A 16,907-nucleotide genomic window follows, 5' to 3' on the forward strand; every position below is an offset into this window, starting at 1 on the left:
CAGAGATGAGAAGGGATACTTATGAGAAGGGGAATGTGCACTTATAAGAAGGAAGAAGAGAATTCATTAGAAAGAAAAAAAATCGAGTCACGTTTAAAAATAAAAGGAGCATTTATTAGAGGTTAAAAGGGGCGCTCATCAGACATCACTTGTCAAAAAGTAAAACAAGCATCTCTCAGATTTGAATAAGGGCAATTATAGGAGGTGAAGGGGCACTTATCTGAATTGGGGGAAAGGAGTAACTTATTCTCGTATCCGAACTTTTTCTCATTTACCAGAGATTAAACTGAAGGGCCCTTATGATTGAGGATGGAAAATGGGAACCTGTCGGAGGAAAAGGGGTACGTGTCACAATAAAAAGGGCAATTATCAGACATCAAAAGGGAAGGGGCACTTTTACAAACTAGACAGGCACTGTTGGGGTACTTAGAAGCCCCCCTCACCCCAAGAAGGGCCACCTCTGATTTTAATGTTACTATGCTTCGAGGGAAAAGGCTCTGCAAAACTTTCCTGTGCTCCCATGTTATTGTGTGGTTTTTGTTTTTGTTTTCCTATGAGTATTTTGTTTTCTTCTTCTCTCTCACAACATAAAGCAAGATCCTTGACCATGAAGGACCCCTTGCAAATGTCATTGAACCTTCTGTTCCCTCTAGATTTTTCCTATCCCATCGCAAACAATGGGGCTTTATCATCAGCAGCGCGCGCCATGCAGATCACAAACTTTGATATATAGTTTAACTTTAAACTAAACTATTATCCTATCATTTGTATCAAAGAGCTTTTTTTTAAAGAATGAACGTGGGATGGGCTACCGGCTGAAAGAAAATGCTATGTGGTTCTTGCATACGTGTCTGCGAAAAGCCGCCTAACCCAATGAAGAAGTGTCAACTGCTGCTCAAGATGACCTCCATACCCATAGGTATACCGCGCAGTAGACCGGGTTGTTCAATTTCAATGTGACTATTTTTCATCTGCATAAGTAGTATACTTGCATTAGTTTTTTTTCACACTGAAAAGTTGCAGATATGGCGGATATTTCTCGAGAGGAAAAGCTTGCAGCTGCGAGGAAAAAGGTGATTAATCTGTCCTTTGAACAATATATTATAGTTGTAATGTATCTTTTCAATGTTCATGCATATTCATAGCTTTATTTTAGACTGATTTTGGTGCTTCAAAGTGTCGAATCATACGCTGTATTTTGTTGCTCTGCTACGTATGTTCATTGTAGAGTTACCGAAGAGCGGTCCCACTCGTTATGGCTCGTGTTGTCTCGGTGTTTGAATTTGGGCAGCAGATTGGTCCCGACACTACGACCGGAAATGTAAACATCCTCTCCAATTTCAATGCACAGTTTTGGTGAAGGTTAATCCACAGCAAATCTTGACAGATATTGTTTTCTTTCAACTGTTCGTGCCCTAACTGTCTTGCATAACTAAACTAAACTTTAATTAATGCCGTTGCTGTCGTCTTGCATTGAGTCGAAGTCTCGCAACTCAAAGATGATTTGACAGATAAGTACCGTATAATGGCGTAGATGTTGGCTTAAAGGGCTAGTTGATAACATGAAATAAAATATTGATATCACAAAGCCTTTATTGGCACCAATACTCCTCTGTGAAGAGTGATGCAAACAAAAATGCGTTCGTAGTCAACCATGCATTCATTCCTGCCTTGCAAACTATCTTCGGAGTTTGCTGGTGGACTGTTCTTTTTACTCATACAAAAAGAACTTTGAAAGTATGACAATACTCTTTTAAAGGGATGTACTACAATGGAAGAAGAAGAAGAAGAAATTGTTCAAATTTTTTAACAAAACTGTGAAAATTTGATACTTGAGTGATACTGATAGCAATTTCCTTTTGTTTCACATTGTTAATGAGTGGCAAACCAGATTTATTAAAATTGTATAAGGGTTTGCAATTTCTCTTTTAGTTTTACTTTAAGTCAGCATAAAATTTTCCTTAACGTAAAAAAGGATGACCAGAATTTTCTCTTTCCGTATATCCCAAATATAAAATAAAAAGACTTTCAGATCACCTCGATGTTATGAGATGAATTTACCCCAAAATTTGTGCTACTTTTTTTTATCCTGAATCAACAAATTTTATGCTAACAAAATTTAATGTCCTTCAGACACCCTAACTAGACTAATTGAGAATTAGGACAACCAAATATGATTTTTTTTTTTTTAAATCCAGTTTTGCAGCTTTTGAGGCTGAGACAAACCACAAGATACTTTTTTTTAAATTGTTCCATATTCTATTAACTTCTGTGTGACATACACTAGTCCGAGGACAAATACTTTCCACCTTATCTTCTCAAATATTTGAATATCCACAGTGACCTGTGTACCTGTAGTTTTATCACTCAGTATTAAAAAGAAATTGAACTAGTTATTGACAGTTGCATTTTTTTTTTCTTACTTTATTTGTTTGTCTGTTTGTCTGTTTGACTGTTTGAATGTATCCTTAATTTGGGGGTCAATGTACCATAAGGCTATTTACTCTGTTTTTTAACCCTCATTCTCATAATTTGTTTTTCAACATGTAATTACTTTGTATTGTTTCTCTTGATGATGCTGTTTTTTTAATATCAAGAATGAAATAGAGAATGAACTGAACAGAGTGTAATTAAAATCAGATATAAATACCATAACTATCGCCAAATTGCTTGAAATATCAATTGTAAAACTGTAACCAAAATTTGTAACTTTTTAAAATAAATATCTAGATAACTTATTTTGTTGTTAACATAATATAACATATTTATGATTATGATTCAAACCTGATGTTATAGAATGTCTGTCTTGTTTTGTTTTTCATAAAGCTTCAAAAGTTTCAACAAAAGCGCACCCCATCCAACACACCTACTGGTGGCCCATCTGCAAAAAGTGCAAAGACGAAAACTGGGAAGGCCAAGCCTAGCAGTAGACCAGAGAGTCCTGCTCTACGTCAGGTCCAGACTGAACCGGCCAATAAGAGGTTAGCAGACCATCGGGCCAGGCAAGATGAGGTGGCAGCAAGTGCAAGTTTTATCTCACAATCACCGGTACGTTTGCTCTTATTGTTTTAAATTAATGCATGAGAAGTTCAAATTGGTGTCACACATTGAAGTCTTAATGTTTAATAAATGGACACTGGTAGAAAAATGGAAGTAAACTCTTCAATTTCCAGATGTTTGTCATATCATATTCATGTACTTTTGGGCCATAGAGTGATTACAAATTTTTGCAAGGGATAATATTTCATTTTGTATGCTTGAATGACACCCACCATTCTATTTAATCTTGCCTTTGAAGTCATAGAAGATTCTTTGACAAGTTATCACATCTTATATCTGAACTTTGATGTATTGTACCTGTGTTTTTATTTTTTTTAGCATGAGAAAGGGCCAAACTCAAATGGGCTTCCATCATCAAGGTGAGTGTCAAGCTCAATGTTTTGCTCTACCAGAAGTGTGAATTATAAGTAAAAGTTAAGGGGAAAAAAGGGAGATACAAATGATTAAAATGTATGTTATATTGGACAACCTGCAGAAAAATGATGTAGCTGTATACATTGTAGCTCCATGTACCAAGAATAAACGTACACAGAAACAGGAACAGCGATTTGACTCTGGAAAGTTAAAGTAGAATTCTAGTAAAGAAGGGGGAGGAGGGTTAGGCCTAGGGTCATTGGACATTTCATTTTCCCTCAAAACTGTATGGACGAGATTAAAATGTAGACTGATATATCTAGTCTGTTGCAGTTGGTTTCATTGTCAGGTTAGCATCTTCCATGGACAAAGTATTTATTTATAACTGTCCACAAAAGATTTACCGTAGTTCCCATGTTTTGTCATGAATATTTAAATAGTATTTTCTTTTAACGCATTCTATATCAAATTTAGGCCTTAAAAAAGCTACATTCCTTTTATTATCTCTAGTCGGTCTTGATCTCAATCTGATATTATTCGCAATATTGATATATTTTTAAATCTCACTCCTATGTCATACAGTAAGCCATTGTCATCAAGTGAGAGTCTCAGACAGATGTCACAGCAGCTGAATGGACTAGTGGCAGAAGTAAGATTTCTCAGTTTTAAAATTATATCTACCTGCAAAGATTGAAAAGAAATGCCTTCATGATTGATTGTTGTTTATAATGTCATTCGTAATGCATTTTGTATTAAATGGACATTTTCCTTTATCTTCAAAACTATATGGACAGGAGAAAAAGGTAAACAGATGAATGCAGCTTGTTGCAGTTACTTTCATTGTCATCAAGGGGGGGGGGGATTTTTAATGGTTGTAATTTCACCATGCTATGGGCATAGACAATGTAAAGAATGCTCTTTTTTATGTTTTATACACTCGACAATAATTCTACACTACCAGATCTACAGTTTATATTGAAGAAAGAAAAACTTGTTCTGGAGAAACAGATTATTTTGACAATAGTAATGTGAAAAATGCCCACTTCTCTCTAAATGCCTGTTCACATTGCTGCGGTAAAACATGGTTTCATCATGTTTTGTTGTTGTTGAAAACATGTAATTGAATGGCAAGTGTGTGCAACAAAGGACCTACGTGTTTGCACAAAGCTCTTGTGTGTTAATAAAAGCATAATACACTTAGATATGTCATTGTAAACATATATGTGAACGAAGCTTGAGAGATTGATTTGATTTTTATTGATTTGATTTGATTTGATTTGATTTGATTTGATTTGATTTATTTTTCAACTCAAATATCCACAAGTAACAAATGAAGTATACAAGTAATGAAATACTTAGAAGTATGTTCATAATAAAATAAGTTTACAGAGTACATTTAAGTTTGAGAATAAGACAAAATATTTTATATTGCTTGATTTATTAACTGAGAGGGGAAAAAAGGGAGTCTCAGAAAAGCTAGGCCCTATCATAATATATTTAGTTGAGTTTGAATAGCCTATTGATTTATTGTTTCCCTTTGAATTTAGACTGCACTTGTCAATGGTGAAATTGGAACAGGAACAAATGGAATGTCTGATTTAGAGGTAAGAAAAAGTACCAATTGTGCCTTACATGCTTTCCTTAGATATACCTTAGATACTCCTTGTATTTATGTACCAACTTTCTAGTATTGTTATATCGTAATATTACCCTAATCATTGGGTCAATGTCTAAGTATAAGCTTTTACAATTTGAACCATTTTAAAGACGCGATTCGCAGCAGTGCACATAGACTCGTAGAGGTTAGTGTGTGTGGGCCGATATTTAGATAGCACTGTGTGTAAATGCATATAGAGATATTTTGTGTGTGCTAAAGTAGGAATATTATGTTTTGGATTTATAGTTTGCTAGCGGTAATGCCACAAAACATGCTTGAACTTAATTCTTTTTACTTCAAATAACAAGACTCTATGAATTTTGTTGTATAAAACAAATAATGTGTTTTCATTCATTCATTGAAAGATCTACCAGTATCCGCTCTTGTTGAGTCTGTTCATGCATGAAGCTGTCAGGCTGAGTATGAAAGATGCATACAGCCTCAACTCGAGTGCGGATCGATCATATAATGAACTCTTTCGCATGCATTATTTGTATAATACATCATTATATCAAATAATTCCAATTATATTGAACATCTCTCTTTTTCAATCTAGATTCGCAATCAAGAACTTGCAGCCGAGGTAGATCATCAAACGCAGGCTAATAAGAGACTGTTACTGGAGGCAGAACAGTTGGTAAATACTAGACACTCTTTCCACTTTCTCTTATTTTAGGCCTTGCTATATCTGATTTGTTTTCCCCTCTGAATTATTACATTATGATTTATTTGACTAGTGACATGCTTACACATCAATAAAGGAGAGTTGTGCTCTTTTATAGTCAGAGGCTAATAATGGTAAAACACAGTTATTCCACTTTCTCTATTTAGGTCATGATATCGACCTAACCCATCTTTTACAAACTTTTGAAGTAACCAATGCACAATCGATTTCTATGTTTGTTAAAAAGAATGTGGTTAACAACGTTAACCACCTTCTTTGGACTGGATACTTTCTATTACAAGTGATAGAAGATAGTAAATAGCTAAGGCTAACCTATAGTGTTAACTGTATTTTAAACAAGGCTTCTGAATGTTAGTATGCAGGATATGTTGAAGGATAACATTTTAATTTCGTTCTTGATTCACAGAAACAGCAGTGCAAAAGGTTACAGGACAGTATTGAAAAGGTAAATAATACATTTTCTTTTTCTTTCACTTTTAACCATGCTCCACTGCCCTTTCTCTCCCCCCCCCCCCCCTCTCTCTCTCTCTCTCTCTCCCTCTCTCTCTTGGTCTCTTTCTATATGACCATTACTCTTTGTATATATGTCTATATGTCTATCTCTGTATAATTAAAAATGATTAGATTTGACAGATATCTTTCCAAAGCTGTTCTAGTTGATCTCCAACTTGGTATTTCACAGTTAATTGTGTTTACTTCATGCTCTGCACTGCGATGACATTCATCAATAACCAAATTCTTGTTATGAAACCAAGTCAACGATAAGAATAAAAAATGATATAAGCAATCTTTAATGAAATAACCACTGTGTTTATAGATGGAAATATTTGATATGATTGGTAAATGGGCGGAGGAACCATTATGGTTACAGTGATTAAGTTTGCTCTCTTCTTCCCTGGCGGTCATCTTTTGCAATCAGAATATTGCTACAAAAAAGTAAGGTATTTGTCATTCTAATTTTGTAATCACCATGATTATATTGCTTTATTATTATATTTCTTGAAAGTGCCAAATAAATAATAGATAATAAACAAATAATGGTTTCTCTATGTTCTGATTCTGTAGGAGAGGAATGAGTTTGGTCACCAAGCTCATAAAGAGCAGAGCGCGCTCAAGGAGCAGCTTCAGGTTCACATTCAAACGATTGGTATTCTAGTATCCGAGAAGTCTGATCTACAGAGTGCACTCGGACAAATCCAGGCTGGCTTCAAACATAAGACTGGTAGGTTTTTGAATGAATTCTGATGTATTTTAAACATGCTCTTCACCATACCGTCTGTTCGGAGCCATATCGGCCAGAACTCACTAGCTTTAATAGCTCCAGAGATTGTGAAATTAAAAGCTCAAAATATTGTGAAATTTATAGCTCATGTTCATGTATGCAGATCTTGTGGTTTGATATCCAGTATGGTTCTTAAGTGGTTCTTTTGTATTTAATTTCAATAGATGAGGTAGAGAATCTAGCAAGTCGTCTTCAAGTTTCAAGACAGCGAGTGGCTGAACTGGAGAGAGGACTAGCCAGTGCTAAAAATTCATCTACACAGTTAACAAAGGTATGCATCATCTATGTGAATCATCTGGGCCCCGTCTTGTAGACAGTTGCGATTGATATCAATCACAACTATGCTCATAATAGATAGGAGACTGCTAACTTGCGATTGATTTAAAATTAAATTGTATTCGTTCAATAATCATCATCACAGCTCAAGAGCTGAATTACAAATTATTTTACAATGAAAATTGCATGAACTTAATTAATTACAAATGGCGTAAAACATAAACAAAATATTTCCTCATAAAAATATGGTAGAATTATTACGTTAGAACAGGAAAAATATATTAATCACAAATTAGGCTTGAAAGGGAAGTTGAGTTCCTAAATACAAATAAGTATGTATAAATAAATTAGTGTTGTAGATTACAATTTGGATCAATCGCAACTTTTTCTAAGATGGGGCCCGGTATATACATATGAAATGAGATTCAATTTACTTTGTGGCGTAATATTAGAATTTACTTTATCTTTCAAAAGTTGTATTGGCTAAGATGATAAATGGATGCCACTCACTTGGAACTATAAACAATTTTTTAAAAACAGAGAAGTGTCTCCAAAAGATGAAATTCATGGATAATTCTGTCTATTTCTGTTTAGTTGTAATTTGTATCAAGGAGAGAAATGAGAGGTCGATGAAGCAATTTTGCCCCTGAAACCTCGAACCCCTTGCCCCCTGTACTTAAGAATTGCCATACTCTTTGAGTTTGCAAGAGGTATCTGAAAACACATCTTTTCTAATCTCACTTCTCTTTGTTTGTAATTATTTTATGATGCTTTGTATGATGATGTTTGCTTTGTTTATTTGTATTTTTTGTATGCGCTTTGTATCTTATGAAAAGACACTTTATAAATGAAACATTATTATTATTATTTACCCTCGTGATGATCATATTGTAGAAATACTTACTGAGAACAGAACTGTTGCATTTTATTTTTTCGTATTTGGGTTCCGTTATCAGCTATCATGTGATAGATATCAACAAAGAAATGACCAAGATTTTTTTCTCTTTTTTTTTCTCTCGCAGACAAGCAAAGAACTGGACAAGGAGAGGGATTCATTGAAATTAGATGTATATAAACTGAGGTAGGTTGTAATCTTGATATCATGTGTTAATATATAGAATAGTCCCTTACTCATTAACTCTCATAAAGGGGCTACGGATTGTATGAAACACCCTTTCACCACAAACATTCCACATAATGGTTCAATAACTTTTTTTATTCAAACTTCCAACTTTCAACTTTTTGATAACATTTTTTGCCCATGTATATTGTTTTCAGAGACATTACAGTTTATTTTACTTTTAGAAATGAAAGAAAAATATTAGTGTTGCCAATTTGAAGAACAATATGTGATCAATTTACCCCTCAAAATAAGTCCTCTCCTGAAAGGGTTAAGCCATACCAATGTATGGAAGCCGTACTGCAATCACTCATCATTTTAAATTCAAATTTTCTATTTCAATTTTATAAATAACGCTCGGATTGATAAAAGTGATTATTTCATCTTAGCCATGTTTATTTTTATTTGAATGTTTAATTGTGACAAATTTAGTAACCTGCATGTATGTTTCATATGTTAAGCAATCATGTTCATCTCTTTTACTGTTGCAGGAAATCAAAGGACGAGTTGAGTCAGCAAAATTCAGAATTATCAAGTCAGTTACGAGCAAAGGTAAGTGTGTTTTGAAAATGAAGCAATTGACAGAAAGAAGGCGTTAGTGATGATAAGAAAACAAAAACTGATTTTAACTATTTAGGAACTTTAAAGTCACATTATGAAATCCTTGTCTGCCTGTCTGCCCCTGCCCCCCCCCATCTCTCTCCCTCTCTCTCTCTATGTCTCAACCAACTTTCATGTTTAATGTACTTTCAGCACTACCTGTTGTAAAGTCTTAATGTAAGTAAATTAATAAGTCTTATTTGAAGTATTGGAAATTCAAAGATGTAAATGTGTTGGGGATATCATTTATTCAGTCCACAGAAAATGAGCAGTTAGGTCAGGTCCTGGGTCAGCTTCAAGAGAGATTGAATCTAGCGGAGCTTCAGGTCCAGCAGCTGACCGCTCAGACCGGTCAGTCACAGGACACGCAACTCACCATCAGCAGACTCCAGGAAGAGAAAGCAGACACAGATAGAAAACTAGCTCAGGTAAATTTTTTAAAATTCATTATGCTCCGTAAGGGATTGCAAGGTCATATTGCTTATGTTGATGGGCTTTCAGAGCCTAGTTCTCTTTACGTCTTTTCATTGGTTTGGATGGACGTAAAGATTCGACCATAAAACTCTATTCATAACTTGGTTTGCCAGACCCTGTAATAGTAGATTAAATTAAATCCCGCTGGTTCCAAGATTTTTTCTGCCTTGTTTTCAATTACGGATTGGTCAATCTATCTTATTTGCTGGGTTTAAGCCACAAATATGTTTAAACAATAGTGAGATTATATTTCTTGAGGTTGAAACTTGACTGTAGATCACAAGGTACAGGGTTCATATCCGAGCCCGGGACTAACGTCTGTTTCGTTGGCAAGACGTTACTCTGGTAGGTTGCGAATAGTAATGTAGTTTGCTGAGCATTGTGAGCGTCTGTAAAATGGCGCCTGGCTGGAATGCTTCCCACGGAGTGTTAAGCGTTTATAAACATCAATGTATGAAGTGCTATATAAAAGAGGAATATTATTATTATAAGCTTCTAATAATCAACATTACAAAGATTTTTACCCATTATTAAGTGGGACGTTGTTTCTTCTTCACTGTGCTATGTCTATATATATTTTTTATAAATATTTTTTGAAGAATCTAAATTCCGAAAATTAAAAGGATTTGAAGAATTTCTGCCTATCAATATATTTAATTCTTCTTTGTTGTATATTTTCCCCAGTATATGCAGTCAGTAGAGCAATTGACAGCCGAACGCCAAAATCTTCACCAGCAATATCAACAGCATTCCTTACAATATCAGGACCACATCCAGCAAATTACTGCCCAGGTAGGTCAAAGGTCAAAGGTCAATTACAGTGTACAGTTATTGTTATGAAACAATACTTATGTTGAATGATAAATGCATAATCATTATATTCATTGACTATTGAGATTTTGTGTGTGTACTGTATGTACTGTACATGTAGATTTTTGATAAAATGAGAGAAAGACTTATATAATACGCAAAAATAGAATGGAGCGAATTATGTGTGTCCTTATCTTTGGTATGTATCTGTGGACACTGTGGTATATGTTCATGTCATTGTTTGTCTCAATAAAATAAGTGCATTTAAAAATGTTGTGAAAGCTCATATTTGAATTGGTGAAAATTGAATTACTTATGACTTGTATTTTGGTTACAGACAATTATGGTAATGATAAATAGTCTTAATGCTAATTTTACTGTAATTTTAAAATATTTTTTATAAATTCAATTGAATCTTTATTGATTATTAAGTTTGAAAATAAGTTGTGGTTGATGAAATTTGCAGGCTGTGTCATATGGTATGTAATTACTGATTGAAATTTTCTGTTACAAGTAATAATTTTTTTTTAATCCTTCCACTTTGTTCTGTGAAGCAATACATGTAATATTACCTTTTTTTCTTCTTCTCAGAATGAATCTTTTACTAAGGAGAAGATTCATCTCTTATCAAGACAAGAAGAACTTCAGCATCAGATTAATGTCCTTGAAGAAAACCAAGGTAATAAGAATTTACACTTTAGTTCAACAAAAGCCATTCTGGAAAATTTGTATTCAGTGTTGAGCCCTTGTGATTAAACAAAAAATACTAGAAATTGCTTGAAGTTGAACATTAGGTTTTAAAAAACTAAGTCCTTTGATATATTACATAATTTAGCTTTAGGGAGTATTTAGTTAGTCATTTTCTTTTACAGTAGTATGTAACAGTAAAAGTACATTAAAAGACAATAATTATTCCATGAATTCCATTTCACACAAAACCTTTTTTTTCTCTGTGACATTCCACTGTGAATGAAGATTTGTAAGCTTTTTTTTTTAAAGTATGGTAACAAATGATAGGTGTTAGATTTTCATACAGTTTAACAGATGAAAAACTATTGTAAGACTTGATTGCAATGATGTTGAATTGAATTGATAAGGTTTGTTGATAACAATTTAAATTAACAGCTATAAGCTGACACATCTTGAACTTACAAATAAAACTGCAACATATAAAATACATGCAAATAGAACAATGTAAAATGTGCAAATGTGAATTTAAGAAATTTAGTAACTATATTGCTATGATAAAAGGAATTAAAAAAGAAGCAGAAGAAAAAAGAGAAAAAGGAGAAGAAAACAAAAAGAAAAAATGAAAGTAAAAGAAAGAAAGAAGAAGGAAATATGGTTGATAGTAAAATAAGACTTTACAATTCATGTTTATAAAACCAGTAATAACATTCAGTATACAATGTTGTAACAATTTGCTATCTAGTTTTAATTGATTCTGACAAGATTTAATATGATTTCTTACAGCTGAGCAGATGAAGGATGATGTGAGTGTGAGCAGTGTTAGTCAGGAAGAAGTCATCAGGCTGGAACAGAGACTAGCTGCGATGGCCGAAGAAAAAGAAGCAATACATTCCCAGTATCAAGTTGTGGTAAGTGAATCAACCTTCCAGGTTTCATTTTGGGGTAGAATTATCAATATATTCATGGTTTCAAAATGTCCCGAGTGAATTAACCTGGACATGCCATTCTGTATAGAGCTAGTAATTTTTTGTTTACCCTGTCGAAAGAACGTGTGGTGTAAACTATAAAGCTCGCTCAAGTCTATCCCCATGATGGAAGCCTTCAAAGATCCCAATACAACCATTGTATCATTCTCCATTCGGCACAGGGTTCTTAAATGATTGGATAAATGATTTTTCATTTGACCATGTGTTACCAGTATGCTGATTTCGATGCTTATTTTATATATTTTTTAATTCAATAATGTCTTACTTATACTCTTCAGTTCACAAAACATATAATAATAATAATAATAATAATCTTCTTTATTATTCTAATATTTGATGGAAGGATACGATAGATCTTTTGCATAATTGATGCACATATATCAGTTTATATATAAATCAATACCGGTAGCATGGACACCTGTTTATGAAGTATAATCAATAATTACAGTGAGAAGTAAAACTAATCAAAATCTAAAAAGTGGTAGTTCACAATTCCATTTGATATTGTGAAATGAGAGCTTGCCTTTTTGACTTGCGATATATCGTTCTTCTTTATACGAAGTAAAAAGCATCCTGTTCAGACAATCAATTCTTGGCTTGTTTTTCTTGTTTATGCCCAGGTAAATACATTGTTTTGCTATTACTAAATCTTGAATTATTATTATACTGTGTGGGTGCTTTTCTAGATATCCTACGATGACTTTTTTTTCCATCCAGAAAAGATAAGTCAAACATAGACAATCCTTTGTATATAAAGTAGGCTTGCGGGTGCACCATGTGAGAGAGAGGGAGGATTGAGAAGTCCTGAAAAGGACTCTCGGTCATCTTTCTTGAGGGTGTGTAGTCCTGAAAAGGACTGTTGGTATAGTCTTGAAAAAGACTGTTGGTTATTTTTCTTAGCTTATAGTTCTAAGGAGAACTATAGCGCTTGGAGAGGATGAGTGGCGGGACTTTTCAATCCTCCCTCTCTCTCACATGGTGCACCCGCAAGCCTACTGTATATCTACATCACCATGCAAGCCGATACTTACAAGCAGCATCTAATCCTTTGTATGTTTTGTAGGTGGCAGACAATGCCAACCTGAGCAGGCTTCACGAGGAGAAAGAGGACGAGGTGGAGGAGTTGGGTAGAGTGCTGTCGAGATTCAAGGAGGAGTCCGTGGACAAGGGCTCCCTCTTGGAGGGGATCCAGAGCGACAAGGCAACCATCAGCAGAGCGATGGCTCAGAATAAACAACTCAAGATTCAGCTGGAAGAACTTCAGACTGCGTTTGTGAAGATGGTGAGGAAGAACAACAAATATCAAATTTAAGCAGTAGTGAGTGTAATGGAATGGTTTTCTTAGAGAAATTTTTGTGGTGCAACCATGTAGATTGTCCTTAAAAGATCTATTTGTATTGTTTGTACTGTTTGTATGGAGGGAAAAAAAAGCAGGAATGTAGACTTAGTTGAAGTCGGGCGTGATGTCGGCTTCCCAGCCAAACATGGTTATACCAAATCTAGAAGAAGTTATCTTCTTGCTATGCAAACTTATATTTTCAAACAACATTTGAATGGAATGGTTGTTCAAAAATGTTTGTGAAGGTAACTAGATATGTATTAGGTCAAGGGTTCGAATCCCAACATGGCACTAATATCCTTTGGCAAGATATTAACCTGCACTTGCTACTCTCCACCCAGGTGTTAAATGGGTACCCGGTAGGATGCGACCGTCATTGTTGGTCAAACAGTTCATGAGCGTCAAGTAACGCCTGGCTGGAATGCTCCCAAGGGAGTGGAGATTGTGCACACAGTGTGTGCGGGCAAAGCGCTTAGAGACATTTGTATCAAGTGCCATGTAAAAGCATAATATTGTTATTATTATTATTATTATAAGGCACATTAATGATTGTACTACATTTGCCCGTTTCATCCGCACAGAGCCAGGATAACATGGAGCTCACAACCGAGCTACAATCTGAACAGCACGTTGGCAGTGAGCTTGGTTCAAGGCTGGGTCAACAAGAAAGTGAACTTGAAGAGACGAGGTCAAAGGTGAGCGAAAATATTATCTTTTGCCTTAATGTAATCAGCATGGCCATGTCTTATAAGAATTGCGAATGATCCAAACCTAATCCAAATCAATTGTAAGTCCTCTAATCAATTGTAAGTCCTCCAATCATTCACAATTTTGCAGTTCCCTATCTCTTATGTACATAGTTGAGATTGATATCGATCCCAAATAAGTTGCGATTAATATCAACTCTTTATCAGAGGAGGCCCTAATGTATTGTGGGAATTGAATTGAATTAATTGGAGGCGTCGGAATCTTTAAACTGGTAGGTTTTAAAAAACTTAAAATTTTTTGTTAATCACCTGTCACATTTGTTTTATTCGCAGAACATATCAATAAAAATGATTTTATTGGTGATTCCGATTTGATTAGAAAGAGAGTAAATTTTTGTTTATTATTGGTGAATGCTCTTCAAAACGTGAGAAATAATTTCAATGAATGAGCTTGAAACCATGTACCTGTTGGAAATGTAAATTTAGAATGATTGATGTGCGTTATGTCATGTGTAATCTTATATCATGATTTGACTCTTGGCATTACTGTTGTAATCTAAGCTTGAATCTACTGAGCAAAAGATAGAAACTGCACAGACCCATAAGTACATGTTGAACAAAAGTTATTCCCCTCTCAAAACTTCCTCAGCAGTAAATCCAGATGTTGTATGTCAGACATGTTGTGTATCTTGACAGTTGATTTAAACCAGCAATTTTAAGAAGTGTACATAAATCTTCTAAAATTTATATTGGACAATATAGAAAAGACAAGTATCCAGGATGGCTAGTTCTATTTGATGAATATTTTGTGTTAAAGCCAAAGGCAAAAGAGAAGGCATTTTTGTTTGTTAAAGCCCCACTGCAATTCTTATAGCTACTTGCGCCCTCTATATAGCAAACAATGCCTAATCGGTGACCCTTGGTCCCCCATGGGGCTTTAAAGCAGCAATTCGAAGATTTTAATTTTCATAAATCTTCTAAGACTTATTCGAGACAATATAGAAAGGACAAATATCCATGATGGTTTGTGCTTATTTGATGAATGTTATGCGTTAAATCTGAAGGCAAAAGAGAAGGCTTTAGGTTTATCAAGTGTCCGGACACCCGACCCCACAACATTCTCTTTACATTTTTCAATTGCAATTTCAATTTCAATTCATTCATGTTTCCAACAAAACATTATATATCAATTATAAGCATTTAAAACCAAGGTAGAAATACATGTTGAAAACAGAGGGGTCCATTAAAAAGCAATGCTTGTACAAGTGTGAACACATCTCAAATGATACAAATAATATACTGTTACCAACTCGTTTCACAGCTTGAAGGCACCGAGCGAGAGCTGGAGAATGCCAAGACGCAGACGTACGAGTTGAACAAACAGGTGATGCAGCATGCGACCCTGGCCGATAGAGCTCAACACTTTGAAGCTCAAGGCGGAGTCAACGAATCCCTCAGGACAGATCTCAAACAAGCTCAGGTAGGTCGGACCACGATGGTTTCGAACCCTTACGGTGCCTCTAAGTTTCCAAACTTGTTGGTTGGTTTGTTTATTTACCAGACTGCTAAGAAGCATGTGTATGCATGTAAGCAAGCAACCAGGGGACCTACAACATTAAGTCTTCTTACCAGAATTGTCTGTCCTGTTCCGTTTTCTTATCTTGTCCATTTTGTGCCTTGACAGAAGAACCTAATTTTTAAAAATATTTTTAATATATTTTTTAGGACCAGCTTCAGTCTCTGAGCAGTGAAAACAGTCAGCTAAGAGTAAGGATTGCCAATTTAGAGAGCTACCAACCATCGTCCTCAGATGAAACAGACGGAGAAGGTCAAAAGATGAGGAAAGAAGATATGGTAGGCACTCTTAATAATATACAAGGAAATATTGAGAAGTCCCAAAGCAGTGAGAATTTCAAGTGTTAATTCTCTGTTTCATTTTTATGCCTCCGTTACGAAGTAGCCAAGGAATTATGTTTTCGGGTTGTACGTACGTACGTCCCGTTCTCGTGTTCGCGTTATCTCAAGAACCGACTGATGGATTCCTACCAAACTTTGGTCATGTATGTAACTTGCAGAGCCAATGAATTGATTAGATTTGGGGGTCACAAGGTCAAAGGTCACAGGGGTCATTATGTATGCAAAAATAGCTTGTGATCGCGTTATCTCAAGAACCAAAAGATGAATTCCTACCAAACTTTGGTCATGTATGTAACTTGCAAAGCCAATGAATTGATTAGATTTTGGGGTCACGAGGTCAAAGGTCAAAGGTTACAGGGCTCATTATGTATGTAAAAATAGCTTGTGATCGCGTTATCTCAAGAACCGACAGATGGATTCCTACCAAACTTTGGTCATGTATGTAACTTGCAGAGCCAATGAATTGATTAGATTTTGGGGTCATAGGTCAAAGGTCACAGGGCTCATGTATGCAAAAATAGCTTGTGATCACATTATCATTAGAACAGATGGACAGATTACCATGAAACTCGGGACATGTATGTATCTTGCTGAGGCAATGAACTGATTAGATTTTGGGGTCATGAGGTCAAGGTCAAAGGTCATGGGGCTCATTATGTATGCAAAAATAGCTTGTGATTGCATTATCATTAGAACCGATGGATGGATTACCATCAAACTCAAGACATGTATGTATCTTGCATTTGGGGTCATGAGGTCAAAGATCAAAGGGTCATACATGTATATGAGAAATAGCTTGTAATCACGATAATCTGAGAACATGTTAATGGATTACAACCGAACTTGAATTTGAAAAATTTCTTCCGTTTTGGTTTGTAAAATTGCTCTACGACGGAGGCATCACTTTCGACTGCACGCAGTCGAAGTTCCATCTAGTTTTTAATGTAGAT

The 16,907-nt window shown here is 35.1% G+C and overlaps 1 protein-coding gene across 1 annotated transcript; it reads left to right on the forward strand.

The window, feature by feature from the left end:
- Positions 1-987: 987 nt before the first annotated feature.
- On the forward strand, positions 988-15,963 carry LOC115923484 (golgin subfamily A member 2-like). Its single transcript, XM_030984229.1, has 19 exons — positions 988-1,073; positions 2,827-3,048; positions 3,379-3,419; positions 3,997-4,063; positions 4,962-5,018; positions 5,628-5,708; positions 6,163-6,201; positions 6,822-6,978; positions 7,203-7,309; positions 8,337-8,395; positions 8,926-8,986; positions 9,289-9,462; positions 10,193-10,300; positions 10,910-10,997; positions 11,792-11,916; positions 13,058-13,276; positions 13,915-14,028; positions 15,362-15,520; positions 15,766-15,963. The coding sequence occupies exons 1-19, from the start codon at positions 1,026-1,028 to the stop codon at positions 15,961-15,963; spliced, it is 2,124 nt and encodes a 707-aa protein (XP_030840089.1). The 5' UTR covers positions 988-1,025.
- The last annotated feature ends 944 nt before the right edge of the window (positions 15,964-16,907 follow it).

The sequence above is a fragment of the Strongylocentrotus purpuratus genome, unplaced genomic scaffold (assembly GCF_000002235.5).
Source record: "Strongylocentrotus purpuratus isolate Spur 01 unplaced genomic scaffold, Spur_5.0 spur5_contig_833, whole genome shotgun sequence".
NCBI lineage: Eukaryota > Metazoa > Echinodermata > Echinoidea > Camarodonta > Strongylocentrotidae > Strongylocentrotus > Strongylocentrotus purpuratus.

Coding starts and splice junctions, on each gene's coding strand:
- LOC115923484 (XM_030984229.1), top strand. CDS start 1,026: ATGGCGGATATTTCTCGAGAGGAAAAGCTTGCAGCTGCGAGGAAAAAG. Junction 7,310..8,336: donor CATCTACACAGTTAACAAAG/GTATGCATCATC, acceptor TTTCTCTCGCAG/ACAAGCAAAGAACTGGACAA. Junction 10,301..10,909: donor TCCAGCAAATTACTGCCCAG/GTAGGTCAAAGG, acceptor TCTTCTTCTCAG/AATGAATCTTTTACTAAGGA.